The sequence below is a fragment of the Strix uralensis genome, chromosome 13 (genome assembly GCF_047716275.1).
Source record: "Strix uralensis isolate ZFMK-TIS-50842 chromosome 13, bStrUra1, whole genome shotgun sequence".
NCBI lineage: Eukaryota > Metazoa > Chordata > Aves > Strigiformes > Strigidae > Strix > Strix uralensis.
Genome location: NC_133984.1, coordinates 7,690,387 through 7,717,435, shown reverse-complemented (window position 1 = coordinate 7,717,435; position 27,049 = coordinate 7,690,387). Strand labels below are relative to the sequence as shown.

Genomic DNA, 27,049 nt, shown 5'->3' with positions numbered 1-27,049 from the left:
AACTGGCTGAAAAAGGAAGGAAGATCCTAACCTTCAGAGTGACGGTGAACACCAGCACGGTGAAAACAATCGTCCCAAAGGTCCAGTTTCCAAAAACCTGAAAAACACGTTACATTGCCACAGGCGTCTCGGTCCATCTCCTTGGAGAGGCACAGAAACAACGATGAGGACAGGGGTGCAAGCAGGGACCGGAGGGGAAGGATGGGATGGAGCGACTGCTACGGGGATTGATGCTCAGAGAGGCGCCGGGCGCCCTGCACGACTCGCCACCCACTACGCTACCCTGTGCCATGCAGTGCCACACAGACGGGTGACCCAGAGTTAGGACGGTGACAGGTACAACCTCCTACTAACAGCAATGTCGATTGAGGATACAAGTCATTGGACCACCTGTATTTCATGATTTCTTGGTAATTTACTCAGTTTCTGCTTTCTTGCAACACCTCTGCTCATTGTCTCGTTTTAGTCCCATTTGCAGAATGCACCAATGGGTATTTTTCCATCTGTTTTGGTTTGCAGATGCTAGTGACTACGCACAACAAAGAAAAGCAGATACTGTATATAAATCCAAATGATGGCAATGAATGGGAGGGATGCTTACCAAAGGCTGTCAAGATCTGAATGCATACATTAAAACAGAAAGTGAAATGTAAAAGTTTTCAAAAAATGCAAAAAAATTAAAGTCAATAGGAGCGAAAAAGGAGTCAATCAAACATACATGGATATTATGAACAATTGCTGGTAGCAGTTTTTACAGGAATAAGTGTTTACAAAACAGGACATAACCACAGATCTTATTTTAGTGCCACATACACTTGACCTCTGAAGGCATTTGCAGAACATATCAGTGCTTCATGTTTTATTCAAATACAACCAGAATGGCTATAAATACAGAAAAGCACTGAATCCACAATACCAGGGCTTGACTACATATAGCTGGGGCCACAAATGTTGGCACTGGTGCAACGTATGCATATACATACATAAATTTCATCAACTTTTCTCCAAGTGTTAGCTGCTAAAAAAAGCTAAGGTTTTTTCAAGGGTCACAAGTGATGGTGTAAAGAAGCTTTCCATCAGCTGAGACCTGATAACGTGCTGTGTAATCCCTTGGGGAAAGGGTCTGGAGACAGCCCAGGCCACCACACGTGGCAGCTGCACTGCACTGACGCTTTGCTCTGCTCAGTTAACCAGCAAAAAGAAAAAAAAAAAAAAACGGAAAAAGAAAAAAAATTTCCATCTTGTCCCCACCCCTCACCTTTCTGTACAAGTTAACCCGGAGCAGCTCCCACACCTCGCTCATGTGGTGATGCAAGCGCTTGTCCCAATGCAAGAGGCACGAGCAAGCAGACAGCAGGGAGAAGAAGAACAGCCTGCTCGTTCTGACAGCGGTGCTAACTTATGCTGGCTGCGAAACGGTAGCAAAACTCCAGCACCAGCCCTCCCCACCCTGCAAAGGGAGGAGGGCGGCTGAAATCATGCCCCAGAGCAGGTGCAGCACACAAGCAGCCCTGTACCACGTCTGCGCTAACAAGCAGCATCTTATCAAGGTGGGCTAATTCAGTTGCTTGTAACCAGCCAAACGTGTGCCAAATTTCACACATCATGCTGGTGGAAAGGATGACACTGCTCCTGCCTCGGGCCAATGCCTGGGACCACGCAGAAGAGTGGAAGAGCTCTGTGCAAAGCTCACCAGGTTGGAATAAAACTGTGTGTAAGACTAGTTATTTTACCTAGTGAGTGTAACCAGCTCTGTCCTGTTTCCATGGAGATTTGGAAAACGTTTTATTTCAAGCATTTGCTGCAGAATCACACCATAAGCAGGCTACACCATCGGACAAGACTCGAGACACACCACACAGATTAAGCGTGTAGGTACTCCCTGCCAGGCGTATAAAAGAAGCAGTGCACAAAAGAAACACTCATCTTCATCTTTCTCTTTCTGGTGGCATTACCTTTCCGTTATCTTCCAATGATGAATTTTGAAAAAGAAAATAAACCCCAAAGAAAAACACGAGTCCTTCAAAGGCGCCCAGAAAGGTCCAGTACAGGAACGGCCTCCACTGCAGCATTGCATTATCTGAAACCTTCCTGCCAAGACACAGAGGAACAAGAACATCACCGCCACGTTTAGGATGAGCTGCAAAGCCCCCTGCAGCCAGGTGATCAGTGGGCTTTGGAGTAAGCCCTTATTGTAGGGGACAAGGAGATAAAACACAAATAAGTGCCAGCATACAGGACATGAACATTTACCATATGCAGCTGCTGGTCATGAGAAATCATAAGAAGTTCAGCATATTAATTTGTTTTGTCCTTCCCTAGGTAACTTGGATTAAAATCCAAGCCAGCCCAAAGTGAACAGCTGTAACACTGTCCTGAGTCTCTCCACAGCCCCTGCATCACCCATGCTACTTGACATTAACTGCCAAATTTTAAAACCAGGGCAATGCTAAAGAAGAGCCATATGGGATGCAGCAAACTGTGGTGTGTTTCCCTCTTTGTTGAATGCACAAACTCCTTCTTTGAGAAAAGTGCTGCATGTCCCATTCCTGGAAGCGTTTTTTTTCTGCACAGGCTGAAAATAACCTCCTGAATTGTACGGTGGGTGTTTTTAACACGGGGGTTGTAGCAGGAGGCTCTTGGCTGAATATAGGATGAGATCTGGCATGAAGGCAGCAGCAGCAAACGGATGCACTATGGGCAGAGCTCTGCACCGAGCACAGGCAAAGCCCAGGAGTGGAGGGCAGACATCAGGGCAAGAGGGAGTTAAAAAGTTTCCTGCATCATTATCTTTTCAGATCACTTTCTTTAAAATCTGAAGATGGATAGGGGGATAAAAGCATGTTTATGGCAAAACCAAAAATCCCCATTATTTTCCCATTTTTCTTCCTAGCTATTAAAGCAATACTATTTTCAGCAAGATGCACCTGACAAACCAGTGTGGTGCTGGGCTCCTCTACTTGCAGTTTCCAAAACAAAGCCCTACTGAATCCTATGCACGATGATGCAGTGACAATGCTCTAACGTACTGCAGTTTGGGCATGAGTAAGGAGCACAGATAAACCAGACTGTAAGAGGGTTTTATTGCAAGGAGAGAAAGTACACCCAACTTCCTCATGGCGAGCTCTGTTTTGCATTCACATTTATGTCCTGCAGTGCTCATCGTAAACAGGCTTTTTACAACACCTGACTAAAGATCTGCACTGCAGCAACTCAGCACTTCATACAGCAGAGGCACAGCAGTCGTTCTGCATTCAGCAGCACATGCAGAGTCATGAATATTCAAACTAAAGATATCTGACTGCACAATTAATCTGTTTTCCCTCAACGGACAGACTCCAAAGATCAGACAGCCCACCAGGCAAATGCACGGGGGCCTGCTGTTATTGATCTATGTTGCAAAATACTCAATTACCAATTTATTTAAAAATACATGCGATGGCATTTTGCCATATGAGTGGAGGAACACAGAGATATAATGAATCAGGAATCTGAGTAGTTATTTCAAAAGCACCCATGTTCCCTTCCTAGCCCTACAGCCCTTGTTGCATTTGCTAATTTTTCCTATGCCTAAAGCAATTTTCACACAATATCTTTAGGTACCTGCTAATTCCCTTTGCAGTACCTGCAAAAGCATAGCTCTTGGCTCGAGCGTGGCTTTGCCACACACAGCTCCTCCATGGCTGAGGAGCATCATACGATGGCAACAGGGCTTGCACAGGGCGCTGGCCAGAGCAGCCTTGACCTGGTCTCTCTCCATAGGGGTGAACTTGAACTGAGCTTACTGCCAGGCAAGGGAATTAGCAACAACAGTGCATGAACAGGGGCTTCCCCAGAAAAGCATCTTCCTTAGTCCTTGCTGAAGGGCTGCACCCAAGCACGTGTGCCTGGGCAAGGGTGGGAAGAAGGTGGGAAGCATCTCTGTTTCTGTGGGAGGTTGGAGCCTCTCCCCATTGCAACCAAGCAAAGCAGAGAGAGACAGTCTCCTCTTAAACTGTCCTTTCCCTGGGCAACGTGGCAGAAAACTCTGAGCACATGGATCAAAGAGCAGAGTTCCCCGGTAATAGGCTCTGATATGGGGATTTGGCCTGCGGAGGGGAAGTCTGGGGGAGGATATCCATTTAGACCAGCTGAGAAACTACCTGCCTGAGCTGGGCTTCAGGAACATTCGTCTTTCTGAAAATGTCTGGATCTTTTTTCTCCTGAAAGCTAGATCTCCCCTCCATCCATTACACGCTCTGTCATGTGCTTGGCTCATGCTGCCTGGCTCAAAGCTAACGTGAATGAATGGTCTGGCCACACTCACAGCTTGATTTTTCTTATGGATGAAGAATTCCACCTACAGTTTATTTTTTGAGACACAGCAGTGCAATTTGCTACACCAGATACTGTTACAGAGCATAAATAAGTAGAAATAGGCAGTAAATAGGATATTGCTCAGCTCTAATGCAGTAGCAGCAGAGCCAGCAGGGACAGAAACAGCCTTTTCTGCATTTCCCATCATGACATGGGACAGGGACACCTGCTTACACTCCTGCACCAACAAAATTTAAACCCTGGTTAACCAAGTTTTGCAGAGGCTTTACCAGTCCAGTGCTACTTACATATACAGCTGAGGGTCTGAGGTCAGCGTGTCGATGTTGATATGCTGCTCCAGGAGGCTATAAGCTAGGATAGGTAGTGATGTGAAGCAGATGTTGTACATGGTAAGATAAGCAGCATCGTACAGTGGCTTAAAAGAGGAAGAAAGGGTAACATGAGACAGAGATTCCACTTCAAAAGTCTCCCCACAAAGAGATTAAAAGTTTCCAGCTCTTGCTTCCATACGTACCCTATCGGTTAATCCCCTTGTCATAGCCACACAGGTCAGTTTGATTTGATAGGGGTCACACTCCGTGCAATGCCGGGGGACCAAGGCACCTGCAGCCTGCATGGCCAGGACCCCGCTCCCACTGCTGAGAAGTTTTGTAACTGGCTGGTTTTGTCTCTAGCTCATTCTCCAGAGAACTGTGATTAAACAGCCCTGATCACAGCTTTTCTGTAGCTGCTCTTGTGCTGCTGTTTCTATTAATATACTTGATGTCTCCTGTGACTCCCTGAAGACTAGACTGTTTTAGAGGAACTATGGCTTTTTTTTTTAAAAAAAAAAAAGCAAGTGGTTCTGCCAAGACAAGCAGAGAATTATCTCCTATTGTTTACTCTTTCTTACTGTTACTTTTGAGCCCAAACAGACACAAAAGCCAGTAAGTTGACACAAAAGCCAAAACTCTTCTCCAAGCACATGAGTCTACTCATCACACAGATCTGTCCCTCTGACACTCACTTGGACTAAGCAAAGCTCTGATGACACTCACAGTGTGGTCTTTTTTTTAAAGGCTGTCATAAAAGAACAAACTGTTCTTCCTTTTGAGAGACAGCAGAGGAGAAAAGATGAGGAAGTCTTTGAAAGATTTTCTCTTAAAGAAAAGGAGAAGCAGCAAAATCAGGTACTGACAAACCAGCTAAACCCCTCTCTCATTACTTCAGGAAGGTGTTCATCTGTGTTTATGGGTGGTGGATGGGACAGGAAAGAAAGCAGGTTTCTTTCTTTTCAGTTATGGGTCTCAAAAATATTATGCTCCAGATACGGTACTGAGCAACAAGACTGGTTCCTACTGTCCTGTAGGGACAGGATGCCGAAAGCCAAGTCTCTGCTAGGAAGCCTCATTGTGCCACTTGCTTTTTATCCTGGCTTTATAGACACATTATGGGAAGTTACCTGCTGTGAGAATCCACAGAAGAACTGGTATAAAAACTGCGGTAAAATGAAGCAAAGATTCTAGGGAAACAGAAGACAACCAGTTAGCACGGAAGCGCTTGACTTCTCGATCTAAATTCAAATAATTTTTTCCATTATCAGACACGAGTATCCGATATTACAATATCAGACAAGTTAGGGCACTGCTTTCTACCAAGCACAAAACTAGTCCAGTGAGCAGTTAGTATCTGCAGAAGACACTGGAACAAAGTCATGCTCATATTTCCCTGTAAGCACTGTTTTCAATTGACAGGCACATGGCAGAGACACGGCCTGTTCTAGGGAAGGAAAACGGAGCTACAGAATATTCTGTACATTTTTTTTCTTGTTTACTATTGTTTTCTATTGTCAAAGAAATCCATAGTATAAAGAAAGAAATAGGCTGCACACACATCCTTACCTTATAGAAGAAATACTGTACAAGGTGTGCTATTCTCACATAATATAAATGCCCATGTGCTAGTAGCAATTTTCTTAAATGTTTAAACTTTGGCACAGCGTAGTCGCTGTTTCTGGAAGCCTGCCGTCCTTCTTTGCCTTTTATACCTGGAGACAGAAACGTGGCAAGGGGTTAATCCCTAAGGGACTGGAATCTGGACCAATGCTACCCACCAGGTTTGTCCACATCACTCTGTCTGAAGGCATGACAAAGGCCGAATTTCCCTCTCAAGAGCCCCAGGAGAGCAAAACGTTAATGTGCTGCAAGACTCAGCATGGGTTTGGCTCCACAACAGTCAGACCTGCCTCTGGAGTTTTTAAGCTATATTTAGGTTGCTGTCTGAGTTCCTATGTAAGAGAGTGTGGTGAAGAGTATCTAAGCAAACCTGATAAAAGATAAGGAATTGGTTTCCCGACAGGCTTGCACACATCTCCCACAGTCTAGTTATTTCACTGCAGACGCTCAGCCTCTCGAGACATCCCTGCGGAGCCGAGCTCAAGAAAGATAGTTTTGTTCACTGAAAAGCCACATCCAAACAAACTGCACTGGGACCCCATTCATTAGAGGGCACCATGGCATTTCCAACAGCCCGAAATAAAAAGGCTGCCCTTTCTCTTCCATCAATCCTTCTTTACTGGCATTACAAAAATCTCCAGTAACTCCTGTATCTGACACCAATCTGCAGAAAGGATAGTTTCCAGCCTGATGTCAGTCGTACAGACAGGGCAGACACAACATAACTGAGTATCAGCCTCCACGTGCAGGTCCCCAGTGTTGAGTTACCAGCAGCTGCACTGCACTGCCTTTGCAACAACTGCCCAGTTTGCTGGGCATCAGTTTGCTACTTGTGCTTTTTTTTTCTGACCAGCAAGCAGTCTTCACCACCTTGAATTTGGCCATAGAGATTTTGAACGCAATCTGCAGTTTATCACTGATAAAGAGAGTCGTAGTATCAAAGGTGAGCGGCATATGATGATCCCAAACATTTATCTGGAGTCAAACCCCAGCTCTAAAGAAAGCAAGAACAGACTTTTTGCAATTTTCAGTGGGATCAGTTTAGCCACGTGCAATCAGAAATACTGACTGCGCCTGAACAGCGAACCCCAGCAGCAGCAGACAGGTCTTAGGTGTCAGGTGGGTTACCAGGGGTCTTACCTATTCCAACATGTGCTTCCAAAATCATACTAACATCATTTGCACCATCCCCTACGGAAAGCGTTATCGGGCTCCCTTTTGTGTTCTTCACCATTCGTACAATCTAAAAGATTTTTAAAAAGGATATCATCAGAAACCAAAAATTCAGTTAAAAAACCTCCAGAGACCCTCCCCACTGCCCCACTTGCAAGAGCGCCCCAAGACAAGCAACCAGGCTTCTACAGCAGCAAAATAAAACCTGGAGAGTTCAGGTTAATAAAACCCCTTGTTACTTCCTTCTCAGTCACCAACCAGAGCAAAAGCCAAGATCCAGCTGCACAGGGCTGAAGGACAGTAGCTAAAAACAACTCCCAGGCAGCAGCATCCCACCCTTCCCTTCTGCCAGACCCTGCTCTCCCAGAGATGGGACCTCTCACGCATTTCAGGGGGCAGGAAACCCTCCTGGGGAAGAGGAGCAGAAACACTCCACTTATCAGCCTTGGATATCATCAGCTGGCGTGGGAAGTCACAGACTCCACTTGATAAGTTTGGAAAGGAAAAAAGAACAGAGAGCTTTGTTTATTTCTAATTGGCTTGGGTTTGTGGCTTCCTGCGAGCACATGAAACAAAGTTTTATATTCAGATTTGAAAGACTGGTGTGTTTCCATCACACTCTGCAGCTCAGACGAGGCTTACGTGTAGCCTGGAGAAGCCCTTCCTGATTAAGATGATCAGGTCACATCCCAGCCAATGGATTGAAAGTGCATCACATCACCTAATGATGTGCTTCAGTCAGGTCAGAAGTAGAGCAAATACCTGAGCTTTCTGCAAAGGAGCCATCCGGCAACAGAGGACTGCAGTACACTTCAAGCAGATTTGTAGAAATATGTTTTTGTAATTACTAGAACTGGAGTCCTGAGAAGGGTTGAGTATCAGTGACAGCGTTGAGCCATCTATAATCAGGCCATACTCTTGACTCAACGTCCAGCTTCTGCAACACAACAAGAAACAGGTTTGAAATGAAATCAGACTTTAAGAAGTCAATCTAGCCGCTTGTATCATCTTAGTGGAAAAGAAATTGCTTCTGTATTAATCTTCTTCCCATCCCTTTTGGGGGGCTTAGCAATCTTAAAAAGCTTGGATTTAACACACACCCTTCACTAAGGGAACTCTGTAATTAAGTTCAAAATCAACTAATAGAGATGGAGAGCAAAGGAACCAGCTGCACTGTCTGCAAGCAGCGAGTACCCAGGGCCACAACACGGTCCTATTTCTCTACAGAACTTTGCATCTGCATCTGAAATGCCCACAGGCTGGGTCCTCTTGCTCACTTACCTCTTCAGGCCTCCCCGGTTTTTGGGAACATCCTGAATCAGCTTTTTATGGTACTCCATCAGCAGCTCATGGAGCCGATCCTCCTTTCTTTCGCTCTCACCCACCATTTTTGCCGTCAGCTCCAGCAGCTCGGTGCTGGTCTGGAAGAGCCTGCAGGCGTAGCAGGTGGATTTGGCAGTTTCCATCTTGTCTCCCGTCAGCACCCAAACCTTCATGCCGGCTGCATGCAGAGCTTCGATCGTCTCTGCTGACTGCTCCTGCAGCCTGCAAGCAGAAGCAAAGCATCATTCCCTGTTGGTCCACACTTAATCCATGTAACCCTTATTTTGCAGGTAGGAAATACCAGCTCAAGAGAAGTTAATGGATTTTCCCCATGCTGGACAGACTACTGCCACAGGAATAAGGATTAGAAGTCAGCAATCCAGAATTTTTGTTTGCGGCCCCCCCAAAAAATCACTGCTTTATACAGTGAGACCTAAAAGTAAGAGTTTAATTTACAAATGCAGTTACTATAACTGTACACGGAACTGGATTTGTTTTGATGTGCAAATTAACACTGCATGCTTAATTCACTCTCTAGGACTGCGAGTACTTCTGTAATTTCATTAATAAAATCTAATTCCTACTATACCAGCCAATTTTAGCAACTAGGGCACTGTGTAATGGGCTGTGCCATGGAGTAATTGCCCTGGACACTTCTACCATCTGGCTGGCTGCTCAGTTCCACCACAGCGAGTCAGGGCCACGACGCAACGTCACGAAGAAACTGCAGGTACTAGAGTGTCGGTGGTGACCTCTTTACCTGTCTTCTACGGCAGTTGCCCCTATCAAGTGCATGTCTGCTTCTGCGTCTTCAAAAACCTTCGCCATCTTTTCCTCCCTGTCCTGCAAAGCCATCTTAGCTTCATTAAGTTGTCTGTCAATTTTGTCATACTCCTTTTGAGTTAGTTCTTTGAATGCCACGCAGAGCGTTCGGTAGCCATCCTGGTAGGAGGAGGGAAAGAAAATAAAGTGGACAAGTGCCCTAAAACCAGAATTCCTACAGCTCCTCACTTCAGGGTTAGTGCTTTTCTCCACCACCAGTGCTTTCTGTCAGTACTGACCCTGATGGCAGTAACAATTTCTTGGCTTGAGTCAAAAGATCAATTTCTCTTTGTTTATACAGTAACTTCTTCCCATCTGAGTAACTGTGGTTATGCTTGTTATGTGCCTGTAATACGGCAGAGAGAAACTAAGAGAAGGACCAGAGCTGAGAGCGTGCATCCAGCAGGGACAGTAGGACTGGGCACTTCTACCCCCTGAGAAAAGGGCCTGCTATTGTTATTTCTATTTTTAACTTGCTTAGGAGATGCTTGGACACAACTGTGATGGAGACCATATATCAAAAGTCAAATAAAGGTGGAAGCCAAAGAAACAGAAAAGGAAAGAAGCCTGGCTTCAAAACAATGTGAGAAGTGACACTCAGATTTTCAACACTTCCCTCCAAAGCAAGGTCACATCCCTATTTTTGGAATAAGGCTTTCCTGACCCCAAGAGCCAGCCAAATTCCATCTGCGTGCTCACCATAGCATTGCGGTCCACATGGACTTTTGTTTGTTGGATCTCTTCTTGCTGCACCCTTGGAAAAATAGAGGAGTCTGCTCCTTTACAAAAGAGAAGCAACTTTCCTAAAAGCAAATTATAAATAGTTTATAGCATTCACAATCTGTAGAAAGACTGAACAGCTTCAATAACCAGGAAATGATGCATAGGGAGGAAATCTGACAGGACTGAAAAAAGAACTGCTAGAAGCCTGGCTGCCTACCAAAAGTGGCCTTACACTAACCTGTGCAAAGCCTTGTTTGACCTCAGGCTGGACATCAGGTGTCCCTGCCTGCCTCCGAGCAAGCTTTCTGCAACAGGCTGGACAAAACAGTTTATTTTTTCCTATTTAGAATCCTTGGCAACCTTTTCATGGAGGGTAAAACTAGCATTCCATTCCTTACAGGACTGACATTTGAGAAGGATGGTGATCTCTGAATTTTTGTCTGCCATCCCCATAAAAACCCATCCCACTCAGGGCAAGATCTCATCTCCCCCCCGCCCCATACCTCCAGGCTGGAACAAGGCAAGCAGGTCACTCTTCATGGGTCACTGTCCCCATCCCTGTCCCCTCCCCTTATCTGCTGCTGGTCCCCAACAGCTGCTATGGAGAAGATTAACTCTGTTAACCAGACCCAGCACAGAATTTAATTAGACCAGCTTAGAAAACCTATCAGCTTAGCCTCTCTGGGTTACAGGAAGAAAGAGGATGTGTTTTATATTTGTGCACATGTGCACACATGTATGGGAGTCCAGAAGTGCATTTTAACTGTACCCGTGGTGGTTCTCACAATGACACTCATACGGCGACGGACAGGATCGAAGTTCAACACATGGAGAAGCTGGTACCTTAAAAAAAAAAAAAAGGAGCTTAGCCTCAGTAAAAGAAAAATAACTATTTCAGACAGAAAATCACTAACAACGAGCTGCAGAAATCAATACACCCTACAAGTGGCAGCATCTGTTGGGAAGTGTACTTTTTACAGCTACTGCAGAAGAAAATGGAGTAAAAGAACCCACTCCAGTGCTGCTTTAAGCGTGCGGTTGAGGGCGCGGGTGCCCACCAGTGCACCGAGCCCCCAGGCTGGGCAGTGGCTCAGCAGGCAGCAGGGTACCATGCGCCGCAGGCAGTGACATCAGCTCTGGCACTTAAATAAGAAGCTTCACCAAAAGGGGAATAAGAAGTGAAACTTGCTTGTGAAGACAAGTTCTCAAGGAGTGCTGGGATTAGGTCAGTGATTCTCAGATGTCCCCCAAGCTGTCAGCACAGAGTAAAATCTAATTATTTTCAGCTCAGGAGGGGAAGAAAGTTACAGGGAAGGAAGTCATATCACACAGTTTAGGCATACAGTATCCTGCTGTCTGTAAGGTCAGCAACCACCCCGTGAATCCTGGGAGCTATCTGCACAGCTGGGCATGGATGAAGGATACATGCAAGGGACTGCAGGCACTTAAGGGACCTGAATCTAGATGTCACTAAAACCACCAGCAGATTTTTGCAAGCAAGCCTTTCAGCCTGCACCTTGCTATGCTGTGCTCTGCTCTGTGAAAAGGACAGGAGTTTTTGGGTGTGTCAGCACGGTCTGACAGCCCTCGTGGAACAGCTTTGACCTTGCCAGGTTGGCCACATTGGCCAGACTCGATCAAGCCAGGCAAGAGCCATCACAGCACTAGCAGCCCTGTTCCTCAGCAGCCCCTGCAGCACTTACATTTCAGTTTCATTCTTTTGATTTCGTATTTTCATGAAACCATTTTCAAGTCCTAGAAAAGTGAAACCATACCTGTCAATAAACAAAAGGACAGAACAACATTGAAAACACCCATTGGCACATATTATACATTAACAACGTTCTTGTTTCACCTTCTGTACTGCAGAGGAGAGCAAAGAAGTTAGCAAGTCCAAGATAAAAAGCTTGGCTGGATGTTTGCTTGCTCCACACAGAGCCTGCTATGATGTTCTGGCGCTGCTCCCCTGACCCAGGGAGCTGGGCACCACAGCACACAGATGCTGAGAGCCTCTGGATGTGGCCCCCTGGGTCTCTGGCAGATTTACAAGCCACAGGCAAGTATACACAGCTGCAACAGCCTCTGTCTAAGACCTAGGGGCTGGCATTAGCCTAGAATCGTAGAACAGTTTGGGTTGGAGGGAATCTTAAAGATCATCTAATTCCAACCCCCCTGCCATGGGCAGGGACACCTTCCACTAGATCAGGCTGCTCAAAGTCCCATCCAACCTGGCCTTGAGCATCTTCAGCAGGATTCAGATGTGGGTTTGATAAAAGTAACCCATCCTATCATTTTGCCACTGCATACCAAGAAAGTAATTTGGCTGCAATATGCACATGGTAACTGGTCTCCATTTCTTGGGGATTAAAACACTTGGCCATGGGGGCTCCAGCAAAAGAGCCCCTGCCCCAAATGGGCACTGCAGCACCTTGGAGCTGCTCTCAGCAGCAAATGCAAACCACAGTGTCCCAAGAAGCTGGAAAGACCTTTTGCAGAGCACCCTTCTACAGAGAGCTCATTTAAACCCACAGGCTTGCGCGGCTTCACATGGCTGCGGGTCAGGCCCAGCGTTGGTATCACAATGTGCTTCTCAGAGAGAGCTGCAGTCTTGACCCAGGGACAGGGGTCTATCACCTTCAGACAACCCCCACCTCCCTCCCACCAAAGAGAGGAAATTAAAAAAACAACATCTTCATATTCTTACTTTTCTGCGCCTTTCACCAGAGCAATTTCATCTGGGGAAGAGGAGATATAGGTGTCTTTGTGTTCTGGATGTCCTATCAGCCCGTCCACCTGGTCCGCTTCCTTGATCTGAACGGTGTGGCACAGGCAGAGGGCTCGCAGAAACAGCTCCTCACGGCTCTAGGCAGGAGTGAGGGAGGGCTTGTTACCAGCTTAATGCTGTGCACTGAGCCCACCTTGCAGCACTTGGTTGTGATTTTTCTATATACGTTTTTTAAAACAAAAAAAATAACACGCCCTCCCAGCTTCTGCTATATTTAGCCAGCCAGAAGCTGACCACAAAACCTTAACAGTCATCAAACACACAGATTTCTTACCTTTTCTGCTTTGCCATAATATTTTAGGGGTCCATCAGTCTGAGAGAAGCCATCCACCTCCGAAATGCAGTCCTTGTACTTGTGCCCATCTATGCAGCACTCGATGAACTCCATGCTGTTCTCTGTCAGGGTCCCAGTTTTGTCCGTGAAGATGTATTCCACCTAGAAGCAAGCAGGCAGGCCTCCTCACTGCATACCCAGCCCCGTGCGCTGAGGAAGGAGCCCCCCAAAAGCAAAGAGGCTGGGGGATTTTAGTGCATCTGTGTCATCTTGGCTGCTATCCTAACCTGGCTCCCCAAAAAGATGCAGGTGCCCCACGGGCATTACACCACTGTGTAGTTCTACTCTGCTCCTCAGAGCAGCTCCTTTGTTTTTCAGCCCATCACATGGGTGGCAGGAAGCAGTTCCTGAAGACTTAAAATCTGTTTCCAAGCTCTTCGTTTTCCCCTCATCCTCTTTATTGGGTCCTTTGCTATAGGTCCTAGCACTTATATAGCGGCTGCTGCAGGTCTGCTGCCTCCTTTGGGGGGGATTTTTCATCTTGGTGCTGTATTTAAATTACGTAATTGCTACTCTAAATATATATATTTTTAAAAGCAAAATAAAAAGCAGGAGGCACTACACATACTCTCCATTCAGTCTCTTGTGGCACAGATAAGAAAGTGAACCCCAAACTGTCTAATTGCCCCAGCAAAGCCAGCAGCAGCGTGGCTGCACAGGCATTGCATGCCCAGAGAGATGACTGGGCAGACATTTTCATTAATCAAAGAGACAGAGGATTTTTAATTTTTAATTGAAGCAGTGAAAGCAAACCACCCTGACATGCAGAGCGCTGCGCCTGATATTCCCCAATATGGAAACAATTGGCATGACCCAATTCCTGCTCTTTCATGCACTATTTATAACCTTAACCATTTCGCAGAGCGAGTAGAATCATATTAAATGGAAAGTGCCACCAAACCTGCTAAAGTTCTGCCCTGAGGGGACCACGAGGGACTGTCACAACAAGGGTTCCTATCAGGGAGGATATTTTCATTCAAGCACATGCAAACAGAGCATGTTCTCACCTGCCCAAGCTCCTCATTCAGGTCCGAGGTGTTCACCAATGCTCCCTCTTTTATTTCTTCGTCATACATTTCCTTGTCCCAAGAGATGAAGAAGGAACCCAAGAACTTCTGCATCTCTACTGTAACGTACATGGAGACTGGGATAATAAAATTGAAGAGGACCATAAACGACAAGAAGTCCGTGAACATCCGCAAGACCTGCAATGGAAAGAGAAGATGATGCAGTCTGGGCCCTTCAGGTGTAACTCGGGGACAGTTTACAGCAATGCCTCTGGGGTTTTAGACAGCTTTTCTTCTAAGGTCAAATAGAAAAGAAAAAAAAAACTGAAAAAGAATACAGCTAAGATACAGGGTCAAACTCCATTTTCCTTTGATGCAGAAAACCTCACCGTCTTCTGCAGATCTACAAGGGTATAATACAAGAGTACATCTCACTACTTCAGTGACCCAAATGATGTTTTATTCTTAAGAGTATACTGCTACAGCCTCATTCTGATCTCAAGTAACTAGAAACAAGGAGCGAGTGGCTTGAGACCAGTCAAGCTATGGCGAGGGTACAACTGATGCAGTGACGTCCCTGTAAGTCCTACTCAATAATCCATCAAACAATCCATTTCTACACACTTGCACTCACTCTTTCAGGCTTGACTGCCTGCGTCTCAGCAAGTTTAAGAAGTCGGTTGACGTGGCCTCAATTTAAGCTTACCTACTCAAAGCTGAAAGACAGCTTAAGTTCAGATAAGGATCCAGGTTAAACTGGCTGCTGCATTTCTATAATATATAGTTATTTATGTTTTGCCCCACTCCACACAAGCATTGCTGCGCACAAGCATGAGAGAGGCAGGAGAGAAACGCAAACAGCAGGAGAGACTGAAGGAAGTGACAGCACTTCCAGCAAGCAAACAGGGCTCACAGGGCTGGCAGCAGACACTATCAGATTAAATAAAACTGTCAGAATAAATAAAGCTGGAGGAGGTGCTGAAATACAAATCCACTTACCTTGAACGTCTCTCTCTCTTTTTTAGTCTTTTCGTTGTACCAAGGCTCATCATTAAATGGATTGCTCTGCCAGACGTATTTCAGAGTCGTGCACACAGTAGCCTTGCTCAACAGGATGCACAAATACACTATCAAGAAAGCGTTGATAGATCTGAAAGATAGGTTTATTTTTTAAATTCTTGCAGCTATTTTTATATAGAAAATCATGCAAGTAAGCAGGAACAAGACTTCCTTACTTTTAAGAAGGGAATTACAGAACAAGTGCTTTTGACAGTGCTGATATTCACGGTCAGTTCATATATTTTAACATTTCTTAATTTTGTTTTTAAATAAAAAAAATACTAAATGATGCAGCTTCTTGAAAGATATGCTTAATCAAATATACATATTTTCTATGCAATCAGAGAGCATCTGAAACAAAAGGCAGCAGATTAGGGGATTATTTCTGTACAAGTGATCCATAAGAAAAAAACCTAGCAGCTTTTACCGATTTTTTGCCGACTATAAATACTCACTTTTCTACAGCAGACCGTTTCTGAGATTTCCCTTGGTAGTTCAAAGCCATTTTCGTTTCCATTCCAGTATAGACTGCAACTCCTACAGGGTATTAAAGCAGGGCTCATAAGGGACTCGCAGCCCCGGAGGGACCCAGTTGCACTTAGCCATAAGGGGCATCGGTGTTTACATGAAACTCGAATCCCAGTTAAAGAAAGAGGCATTACTCAAGGACAGTTCAACTACAGAAACATCCAAGGCTGCTAAGTAATGTAATTGCATATATCCCAGAGCACCGAGCAGGAGCCTATGGATCACATGCAATCAGAAATAAGATCAGTCTTCCATAACAGCCATCACCCTCAATCACTAGTGTCTGGGACTGTGATTCTAGCACATGTTTTCAGCAAAGGATTTGGGAACAACTCCCTGCTCTTTGTATTTCAGGTGAAAGAAAAGCTTGCTCAGGTGTATTAACACAACCTGCCCAGCTCAGCAGCACTAAAGATATAACCACTAACTTCGCAAACAGCTCGCATACCAAATATAACTGTAGAGCCCAGGCAGACAGGCTGTAGAGAAGTATTTTCCTTCTCCAGATTTGGTGATGAACATCTACATTTGTCATTATTTATCAGAACTATTTAAATAAACAATAATAATAACTGTTCACCATAAATCTTCTTGGTATTTTTGAGCGTAGCACCTTTCAGCAACAGGTTTTCAGGACCCAAAGACCTAAATGTAAAAAATTATAACATTATGTTACTCAAAGAATATTCAAACTGCTTTATAATTTAGACCTAGTGATAGATTATAAAGCTAAACAGATGCTCTTTAGATTCAGTTACTCGATTTGTATGTTAAACTGGACATTGCCTGAGGTTTTTTTTTCTCTTTACATACTCATATTTCCATGTCATCTTACAAAGACTACTCTTGGTGCTCAAAGTTCCAAATTTAATGGGGGATTATCAGTGAGGCTTTTGAGGAATAAATGCAAAATGTTAAGATCTAGTATGTTCTAGTACTTATATAAAAAAACTGATTTTAAAAGCAGCAAAAATCTGTCCATCCCAGCACAGTCGATCAATGACACCAAAGCCAATGGCTCATTTTGCTTCCGTTCATGTTTTTATTTCTCTTTGAAAACCCTACCCATAACCCTCCGTTGCTTCTAGGGTCCAGGTAGATCCACCACAGCATGAAATATGGCCAGCACCACTCCAGTGACAGCCGTCTGGTTTTGATGACTTATAAATGTTATTTGCTTATTTTTTCCTTTGAAACACTGATTGATGTTGAAGTTTACGCTTTCCTTTGAATAACAATATTTTGCAATTGCCTGGTAAATTTGTTTCCCATCAGCACAGGAGGACACTACTAGGTGGTCCTGCATTGCCTCCCCAAGAGGGGCTCAAACAAATCACAGGATGGCAGAAAGGAGTAAGTGATGAGGTTAACTTAACAATGAAATGTTAAGGACGATGACATCCCTAACAACGGCAGCACAAGTTCAGATCCTTGAAATCCGATGTAGATGCCCAACCTCTTTGAGGAGGACCAGCGAGACAGCTGCAAAACCAACCTGGCTACGGGCTCTTGGTTACTTCCATAGATGATAATTCTTCCAACAAATCTGCAGTAGAAATATGAGAAATGTGTATTACAAACACATTATAGAGACCAACACAAACATACTAAAGTCATTGACAGGAGATGGAAGCAAATATGTAAATGAGTGCATTTGAGAGTTTAATGCTTCAGAGGGTTGGCTGTGCTCGGGACGGGGAGAAGCCACACACACCCATGGCCAGGGTGTCCCCAGTTGCCAGCCATCAGTGGAGCACCAGTACCTGACGATGCCTACACACCCCAGCACATCCCAACTACAGTGTGCAACAAACCCAGCAAACCTCCTTCAAGGGATTCAACCACAGAGACTGCTTACTCCTGGAAGTCATTCAGCCCAATGCATTTTACTTGGGAGGTAGTGTGGCCTAAAAATAGGCATACGGACCATTACTACAACTGAGCTGATAAAAAATAGCTCATTACACCATGACGAGTGTTGTACCACGGAGGTTTTGCTGCAAAGAAACTGAGCCCTGAAGAAGCGCGGTGTCAACTTTGCCATCCTTGTATGGAAAAAGCCCATCAGCTTATCACTGCCTCAAGAAACTTTTCAGTCTCTGATGAAAAGAAAATGCCCTTTGCTTTGCTGAAATGTAACTTATTAGATCCCCTAACTAAGGGTGCTCAGGTGTCTATAGGCAGATGACACCAGGCAGCGACAGAGCAGGATGGGCAGGAGGAGCAGACTCACTTGTAGAGGTCGGGCTGCGGCTGTTCGCACTCGATCGTGGCGGTGAGGGCGTCGATGGCTTCGTCTGTACAGAGCACGGTGGTATCCCGCACCGCGTAGTGAGTCTGGGCAGAGAAACACAGGCAGCGTCACCACAAGCCCCCAGCAACACCACCCACGTTTCACCCTGTTACTTAAAATACCACCACGCAAAAGCTCATCAGCCCTGGCAGCTCACCCGAGCCCTTGTCCCACTCTCACAAAACAGCTGAAGCATCTCTCAGCTAACTAGTGAAGTCAATAAACTTAAGAGAAACCATAGCAGGAAGGAGTTGCTGGGTATCTCTTCAGGAAGGCATGCACCAAAACCAGAGTATCTTTGTTTTTTCCCTGGAGACTTGCTGCTGCCCCAGCTGGGGTGAGGTGGGGTGGCTGCAAGTACCCCCAGGGTGAAGGGGCTCCCAGGGACCACCCGCCTGCCCGCTCCTGAAGGTAATTAGACACCAGCTCCAGCGTCCAGGGATCAGGCAGAGCACTGGCAGACTCCAAGCTATTTTTAGCAGCTGCTGCTGCAAAGGTTCATCTCTCACAATTAACTGGAAAGCCCACGAAGGATCCGCTCGCTGCCTTCCAGGCTCTATTTATAGGAGCTACTCAGAGCTCCAAGTCACGGCGGGCTGCACGGCAGGCTGCCTTAATCCATCTTCATAAACAAATTCATTAAAAAGCTTCCTCCACTCCTTATGTTTGCGTTCCCCTCCTTGCGCATCTCGGAGGAACTGTTACGTTACACATGCTGTAGTCATGACATTACATAAATACCCACCTTCATGCTGTTTCGGTAACCTGCCTGGCTTTTCATCTTGAAAGCAGACGCACAGACACACACGCATCTCCAGTATAAATCACAGCCTTTGTGAAACACAACTCAAAATTGTTCCTGCAGTGCCCAGTACCAAACCCAACCCTCGTGCTGCTCCTGTCACCATGGACACCATGCAATTACTGAGTGATACTTCAAAGCTGCCTCCTAATCAATTCCATGATCTTTACATCCTTGGTCCCTTAGCTTATTTAGAAAATACATGTTCTTTCAGATAACGTTTGACCGAAGATTTGTGCTTCAAAGACAGAGTCCTGACAAAATCCCTTTTACAGTTCTGCTCTGGTTTCACTTAACCAGACATCTTTCCCATACCTCAACCTGACATGCCCCAAATACCAGAAAAATCCCCACCAGGTAGGTGGCAGATATCGGTGCAATGAGGTTTTGTGCATACCCTTCCCTCACCCTCCTTCTGCAGCAAACCCTGGTTCCTAATGCCAGACCTATTTCCCCAAACAGCACTTGCTTTTCTACTCCCTCTTTCCCTTCAAACTCATCTTCATCTTGTCAAGAAACAGGAGACAGCTTCTAGTCACCTACAGGAATCCACAAACCAAGGAAAAAACACCACAGTGCTTGATATAGAAATTCAGCATTGCACTTGCAGGCTCAAAAGTTAGTAAGAGCCAAGACTCCGCAGAAGTTGTGTGAACTCATGCATATAATACACCTGACACAAATAAGCAATTGCCTATTTAACATGGTTATCTATTTTTAGCCTCAAGCCACTTCAAAGCTTCACTCCTCTTCACCAGTGGAACCAATGTGGTACACCAGCACTGTATCAGCTCCTACACAAGATTTCCAGTACAGATTAACAGCCACCCATACAGACGAGGCACAGACCCCATACAATACCTATCAGATCAACAATGGCACTCCCACTGACTTCAGAGTGTGCTGGAATGAATCATGTAATTTTAAAGTATCTTCCAGTCTTACTACTGCAGTTGCTAGTATCTGCATAAATATTTATCAAACACAAGCACAACCAAATGTTCATGTCTTCTGATGTAAGTAAGTTTTTTGCTGTTATTGCTGCTTCTTTCCTTAGTTTAGAGAGGAGGGGGATGAATAAAGAAAGAAAATAAACTGAAAAGGATATTCATCCTGAACAAGACCAGTATTAAATTTCACTGCTTGATTCAGGGAAAGGGAGAGAAAAGAAAAAACAGAAATGTGGGGTTTTTTCATGCTGGTGAAAAATTCCCCAAATTAATCTAGACATACTGCCTCAAAAAGTCCTAGATCTCACTGGAAAAGCTCAGTTAAATAACAGGCACATTGGCAGGTAGTGGAAAAGGCACTGAAGCAGCTGCAGGCACTGCTTTACCGACGCACCACGTGCGGCTGGAGCAGGGAAGCACTAACACGCTCCCCATGATGGGCAATAAGGCAGCAAAGCCATATTGATAAAGATCAATTCAGTTTGGGTCAGTGCCAGCAGAAATGGCTGTTGGAGACAAAGCGGAGAACAAACAATCCCCAGAGGACTTCAGTGCTGATGCACTGGGAGCAAACAGAGGGCAGAGCTGTAAATACAGCCACAGGGATGGGCTCTGCAGGAGCATCCTCCAGTTAATCACACGCCCTGCCATGCAAGCACCGACTTCAGTGGCAGCTCCAGGCACCCGAGTACCCCCGAGCACCGCCTCCCGAAGGCCACCCCATCCATCCCCGTCACCTTGAAATTGGACTCGCCATCGAGACTTGCTGTAGTGACGTAACAGGTCCCGTCAATGCTGCTCGAGGCCAAAAATATCAAGTCACAGGGGAAGGTCTCATCTGCTTTCACTTCTACTATGTCTCCAACCTGGAAGAAAGGAAATGTTTGCATGAAAAGCCCTCTTGGTTGTTATTGGACAGTTACCGATTTAGCTTCTCTCAAAGCCTAGATGAAATCACCTTGGCTAAAAGGGAAATCAGGGCTCAAGGGGTGCACAGGTCCCCGAGCATCACTCCACAGCCTGATGGGTCAATCCAGCCCAGCACCAACTCACAGTGCCCACATGGCACAGTTAGTATTTATTTCTCTGCTAAATCTTGATAGAGCAAGACACTGTACTTGTCTGAAGTGCGGTGTGATAAATTAACATCAAAGCAAAGTGTACTTCCCTGGTTGTCCTTGGGAGGGTTGGAAATAGAAGAGGACTGCCTGTTCTGAAGAAGTGCAAAATGCTGACAGATCTGTCCCTTGTCAGCCCTGGTACAGCTTTTGTGAGACAGCTTTTCAAAAGCAATTGAACAAAGGCAGCTTCACTCCTTAACAAGGAACAGCTCTTGGAGCACTTTGTCTGAAAGTGAGCACGCTGGGGCAGCTCTAACCGCAGCGCATCCCTCCTCCCCTGCCCTCATCTCCCTACACACACCCTCGTGTTCCCCTCGGCTTCGGTGATAACCACACATGAGCTCTCTGTTAACAGTTACCTTGATTTTTTCACTCTCCTTCTGCACTTGCTTTGCATTTTCAACAATGAAGACATTGCTTTTGTTCACTTCGTTGTCAGCTCTGTGCCTCAGCCAGTCCTCGTATCCCTAGGCACACAAATACAGGCAACACAAACTCGTAACAAAGCAAGTAAACTAATTAAAGAGGATGAGTGGGGATGGAGAGAGAGGGAGAGATTTAAAAAAATAAAGTAGTCCTCAGACCTCCTTCATGCCTGACAAAACATCAGAGTAGCTCAGACTGAATAAATTTATTTTAAAAGCTTCATATGCATATTTGACAGATCCAGAACAGATTAAAATAAGACACAAAAATAATCTATATGCAGTGCATGCAACGAGCAGCTAAACTACTGTAACATGTTTCTATTATTCTCAGTATTGGCAAGAACAGGCTGATAATGTGAATAATACACTTAGCACCCTGCAACTCTTTCCTATGGTAACGCAGGATGAAACTCTTCCTCTTCAGTCTTTACTGAAAGAATAAAACATTCAGTTTTGAAGCAGATGGATTTTACTCTGGCTCTCCCTTTCTGGCCCCTGCAGAAGAAACTTCTATTATTCAATCCTTCTGTAGAGGAAACTTTAAATGGCACATGTGCGTATGACGGGAGGAAAAAGGGCTTTTAACACCACAAGAAGACGAGGACTACATATTTTTGGGACTGAGTGGTTGAACAGAACCTGTCCTTTCCATTTACCAACAAGGGAGCAGAGCACGGGCTATATTTGGAGCACATCTCTACATCCTGCAAAGACTCGGAGAACATTTCTAAAAAGAGAAGAAAAATTCAAGTAAAGCTAGAACTACAGTGGTAACCTTTACTGACCCTCACAGCTCGCTTACAACAGTACATATAGAGATGTTCTACATTGGCAAAACAAGAGAGACAACAATAACCACACTCAACATGCAGCCTCTCTTAAAAACCACCAGTATACATGTCAACTTAGAGAAGGGTTCACCAAACCCACAAGACCATTTTGGTGATTTCTTAGTCTATTCAAATACACGCTCATTATTTTCTTCACCACATGTCCCAAAGAGCATCTTCCTCTCCCCACACTGACACCTGTACCTGTTTGATAGCTGTGACAGTGATGACAAAGAAGAGTGGGAGGCCGCTGGTCACCGGGCTGGTTGGGGTGTCCACTATCACCTGCAGAGAGAAAAAAAAAATGTACTGCTGACAACTGATTTTCAGGCAGCAGAAGAAACAAAAACTCTGGTAATGGGGGAGAAAGGGTGCTCATCCCACTGGGGGTAAGTCACAGCCCAGCAGAGGAGGGAGGGAAGGAAGGGGCACATGAAAAGGACCAGCACAGGCATCCCCAGGAGTGCTCTCCTCCATCTCAAGAAGACTACAACACCTCCCTCCAGAAGGCCATGGGATGTCCTTAGGTAGGAAACACCCTATCAGAAGTAGCTTAAAACCTAAATTTGACCTTGCTCTAGTGGGAAACAAAAACATGGATGAATGGGCTGCTGGGGATTGGATACATAAACTCAAAGAGCAGATGCTAGCAAAGCTTCTCCCACCATGGGGTGTGCTGGAGAGGACCAAGGCAGGGGAAGAAGATGGGGCAGAGGCAGCAGCAATGCATGAAGTGAAAAACAGCCTCATTTCTCACTGAGCCACAGGAGGGCCATTTCTCCTATTTGTCAGCGAAGACTGGGCACATCTGAACCCTAAATCATGGCTGGTTATAAGAGGGAGGACAATACCTGTTATTTTGAACCACTGACACTCAGAGGTTAAAAATAATATGCATCAGCCAAAATTACTTATGAAATACACTGCAGAATGGAACATGATTATTTATTTGAAACAGAGATCCACACTTTGTCTTTAAGCTCTCAGATTTGGAATTCAGAGAACAATTTAAGCACAGCAACCACACGAGGGCCTTAGGGTGGATAGCTGGATCCTTCCTGAGCTCAGTGCCACACTTGAGCCAGCACTGCAGCAAAGACCAAGCCCCTTCATCATTAATTAAACCTTCAGGCTGTGGGAAACCACTATTTCTTCTGACTGTATCATGACTTGGCCTGAAGCATAAGAATGGCAGAACAGGTTCATAACTGGGAGCGAATAATGTAAGAGGAGGACAAACTATGCCCTTGCCCCATCTTCCAAACCAGGGCACATAAAATTGGCCATTTTTCCTGCTGTGCCCAGAGAGGACAGGAGCATGAGAGGCAGATGGTGAGCACTGTGACGAAAGGGACAGGGAAGCTCAGCAGAAAGGCTTTGTGTCCCCACAAAGAGACTTTGTCTCCCTCCACTTGTTTGCACTTCCCTGGCACGCTCACAAACAGCAGCCTCTGTATATTTATTGTTTTAGGCTGCCCATAAAATGCTGTGTTAAGGACAGGACTGCTCTTATCAGCTGGGAGGAAGCTACATGGAAGTTTTTAACTCTATGAAATGCTGTACGCTGCAATTTTACCCTGCACTGTTAGACCCAAAGAGAGAAGAGCCAGAAGATACTGAAGTGGAAGAGATATGCTGCAAGAAGCAGCCAGGTAAGTGGTGTATGAGTTAAGTAGCATGAGGGTAAAACAAGATAAACACAATAAGTATTTCCAGGAACACAAAGCCCTGGCTCATTCAAATGGGTGTAAAATGCTTACAAACAGAAAGTCTGGTAGAAACCAGACTTTGAAGGAACAGCCTTGAGCAAGGATGGTGCCAAGTGTCACACAGACACACTGCACACAGCACATGTGATGGCCGCTCACTGGGGTGGCATCATTGAAGTTTAGGTCAGTCACCCAGGAGTTATCTTGCAAAAATTGGACAGATCTTGGGAATACAGAGGAACTTTGGCTTTTAGCTGAGAAGGGCAAGGGAGAGGACCTCCTGCTGCCCAGCAGGAGTTTTCTGCACCAGACAAGATGCAGTTTTATGTATTTGTTTGAACAAATGATATGATTTCTGTGCACACAAATACTGTATTATAGATGTAAGAAAACAAATATTAGATTAAGTCTCTGAAACAACTCATTTATGTATTTGGAGATTGCACTCCCTGCGCATCCCATGGCTGGATACTGCTCTTCCCCTTCGTGGATGGTGGAAAGCCGAGGGACACATGAGCAGTGAGCCTGAACATCAAAGGCAGACTCCTTTGAAGCTATTTTTGAGCTGTTTAAGGACTTCAACAGCTTAATTTAGAATCACTTAGAAGTGACAAAATCCTCCTGTTACTTCATAGCTTTCTTCCTAACTCATTGTTTAGGAGACTGAAGAAGTCATGTCCACAATCCAGAAGTCATCTCCATCAATCAAAAGGGACATTTTTCATTCCTGGCACCTCCTACATTAGCGTACTGCCATCAGCTTGGTCTGTCTACAAACACACTTGGATTACACTTACTCCAGGCCAGTCATTTCCACTGGGAGTCTACTCGCAGTTTCCTTTGAGTGTTGCAACAGATGAACAGAAGAAACAGCAATTTGTAGCCCTGTTAGTGCACTAATAGGTGTTTTATGTTTAATGCATGTACTTTCTCTCTCTAAAACAAGAGCTGAATTTGCAGTCACAGAGTAACAGACATTTGATAAAGGGTTTCAGCAGCAGGTAGAGCAGATGCCCCAAGCGCTGTGATACTTCGCTCCTAACGCAGCACGTAGGGCAATTCCATTAATTTAAAATAATTTAAATATAAGCACCAACATTTAAAGTATAGATGCCATTTATCAAGGTATAACCCTTGGTATTTCAAATGAATGGAGTGGCCCTGAGTGCTGCTTCTTTAAGGCAAGTGACATCTCCAGAACAACGAGCACCCAGGGGCAGTTGGTTACTCTATACAGCAGCAAGTGTATTAGTGCTGTCAGGTTGATTTTTTTTGGTTGGGTTTGTTTTTTCTCTAATAGAGCATGAGGGTTGCTTCCTTATTTTAGAGGTGCTCAGAGAATAAAACCAAGGAGGAATAACCAGGTTCTTCTCCCGCCTGCATACACCTGTGCCTAAAACGGGTAAGCAGCTAAACTGCAACTGGTTTTCTAAGTATAATCAAGATCATCCCATGTTCTTCACGGCCAGAGGGTCAATAGATAAAATGTAATACACCACGTCACTAAATGGCCAACTACACAAAAAGGACATCCCGACTCCAGGGCATCGCTTCAGTTCAAGGCAAATTACAAATTCAGTCTGACAAAATGGAGCAATGCCAGCGAAATCAAGAGATGGAGGCACGCCAGCTGATGCCGGGGTAAATTGGCCTTTCATGTAACACTGCCAGGAGGAACCATCCTCAGCCGTGATCTTGGGATCCCATTTCTGGGGCAGCCACCAACATTACTATAAGCCATAACTCTTTACTGTAAGGACAAAGCATTTTAGACGCTCGTCTTTTACACACGCGGCCTAGAAGAGAGTGGTACCTCAGACCTGAACCACCAAAACCCCAGAGAAGCCACCTAACAGCAGGTTGATTGCAGTAGCTACATGGTACCATTTAATACGCTGGTGTAGAGTTTTTGATGCCTATTTTCAGCCCTAGAGCAGGTTGTCTGCAGAGCCCCAGGCCTGAGTACAGGATTTAAAAGGTGAGTAAATGCACTGCAGTGGTTGCCCCAAACTCCCTTTGCCTAATACATTTTGACAGCCTGTTTTCTTGGTTGATGGAAGATGAGTATTCAGGTTTGCTCAGGATTTAGCCCTTAACCAAAGCCACAAAGCAGAGTAGAAGTTTGTTTGTGAATAAAATTTGCTATTCTGTCCGTGAAGAGCAGCTTCCTGAAGCTTCATGTTCTCAGAGCTCATCCTATGCATTTTCTGAGTTTTACTGAGTGCAGCCTATCTTTCCTGCTTGACTTGAAACTCACTATAACTAGGATATACAAATACCATATAACTAGGGAAAATACATAGTTATGCAGCAGAAGTAATAAAGATAACAAAAAACTAGCATGAAATGTATTTTCACCAGCTGACTGATCTTAAGGGTTAAAGAGTTAAAGGTTTAAGATGGTTTTTTAATTGTTTCAGCAGTCATTCAAACATCATCTCAGGCAGGCCCAAATATTTTGTATTATGCCTTGGACAGTGTGTCAGAATTATAACACAGCTTCCAATTAAAAAAACCAACTAACCACTTATAAACACCAGAGTCAGTTTTGATCCTCAATTCTTGTTCAAGCTGCGCTTACCATCAGTACGTAAATACAACCCACCCTTGGTATCAAAGCTCTTACCTGCACGAGGAAGATGATGAGGAAGTAGAAGTTGGCAATTCTTCTAAACTGCTCAAAAAGGTTCTTCGGGAGGAAGTTCCAGAGGGTGTACTGTGGGGAGAGAGGGGAGGCTCACAGACAGAGACATGGGGCTTACTGGGGACTTTTGCTATGAAATGGGAAGTATCTGCACAAAATAGGAAAGGAGTTTTGCCTTAAACACAGCGAAGAGCGCTGCAGTGAGCTGTCCGAGCAGTCCTGGCTGCTCCAGGCAAGGGTCCAGGTCACTGCTTTGAAACTGGGAGC

General features: G+C 45.1%; 1 protein-coding gene across 12 annotated transcripts in view; it reads right to left on the bottom strand.

Annotated features, from left to right (window-relative positions):
• The window catches only part of ATP11C (ATPase phospholipid transporting 11C (ATP11C blood group)), a 58,176-nt gene that overhangs the window by 10,663 nt on the left and 20,464 nt on the right, over positions 1-27,049 (bottom strand). For 8 of the 12 annotated variants that reach the window (XR_012630649.1, XR_012630648.1, XR_012630647.1 and 5 more), the window contains exons 3-27: positions 26,765-26,854; positions 22,634-22,714; positions 21,531-21,638; positions 20,788-20,916; positions 18,239-18,342; positions 17,501-17,551; positions 16,586-16,650; positions 15,933-16,014; positions 15,418-15,568; positions 14,419-14,616; positions 13,352-13,513; positions 12,997-13,154; positions 11,996-12,067; positions 11,062-11,135; positions 10,269-10,372; positions 9,508-9,689; positions 8,706-8,969; positions 8,187-8,361; positions 7,392-7,494; positions 6,198-6,343; positions 5,759-5,818; positions 4,605-4,732; positions 1,956-2,091; positions 602-617; positions 32-97 (exon numbers count right to left, since the gene is read on the bottom strand). Coding sequence is in view for 8 of the 12 variants with exons in the window: in XM_074882246.1 (XP_074738347.1) it covers positions 32-97; positions 602-617; positions 1,956-2,091; positions 4,605-4,732; positions 5,759-5,818; positions 6,198-6,343; positions 7,392-7,494; positions 8,187-8,361; positions 8,706-8,969; positions 9,508-9,689; positions 10,269-10,372; positions 11,062-11,135; positions 11,996-12,067; positions 12,997-13,154; positions 13,352-13,513; positions 14,419-14,616; positions 15,418-15,568; positions 15,933-16,014; positions 16,586-16,650; positions 17,501-17,551; positions 18,239-18,342; positions 20,788-20,916; positions 21,531-21,638; positions 22,634-22,714; positions 26,765-26,854 (2,905 nt within the window). In the remaining 4 variants the exon portion in view is untranslated. The remainder of the gene's footprint in view (positions 1-31; positions 98-601; positions 618-1,955; positions 2,092-4,604; positions 4,733-5,758; positions 5,819-6,197; positions 6,344-7,391; positions 7,495-8,186; positions 8,362-8,705; positions 8,970-9,507; positions 9,690-10,268; positions 10,373-11,061; positions 11,136-11,995; positions 12,068-12,996; positions 13,155-13,351; positions 13,514-14,418; positions 14,617-15,417; positions 15,569-15,932; positions 16,015-16,585; positions 16,651-17,500; positions 17,552-18,238; positions 18,343-20,787; positions 20,917-21,530; positions 21,639-22,633; positions 22,715-26,764; positions 26,855-27,049) is intronic. The other 4 variants (XR_012630650.1, XM_074882248.1, XM_074882244.1 and 1 more) reach the window with 1 other exon arrangement.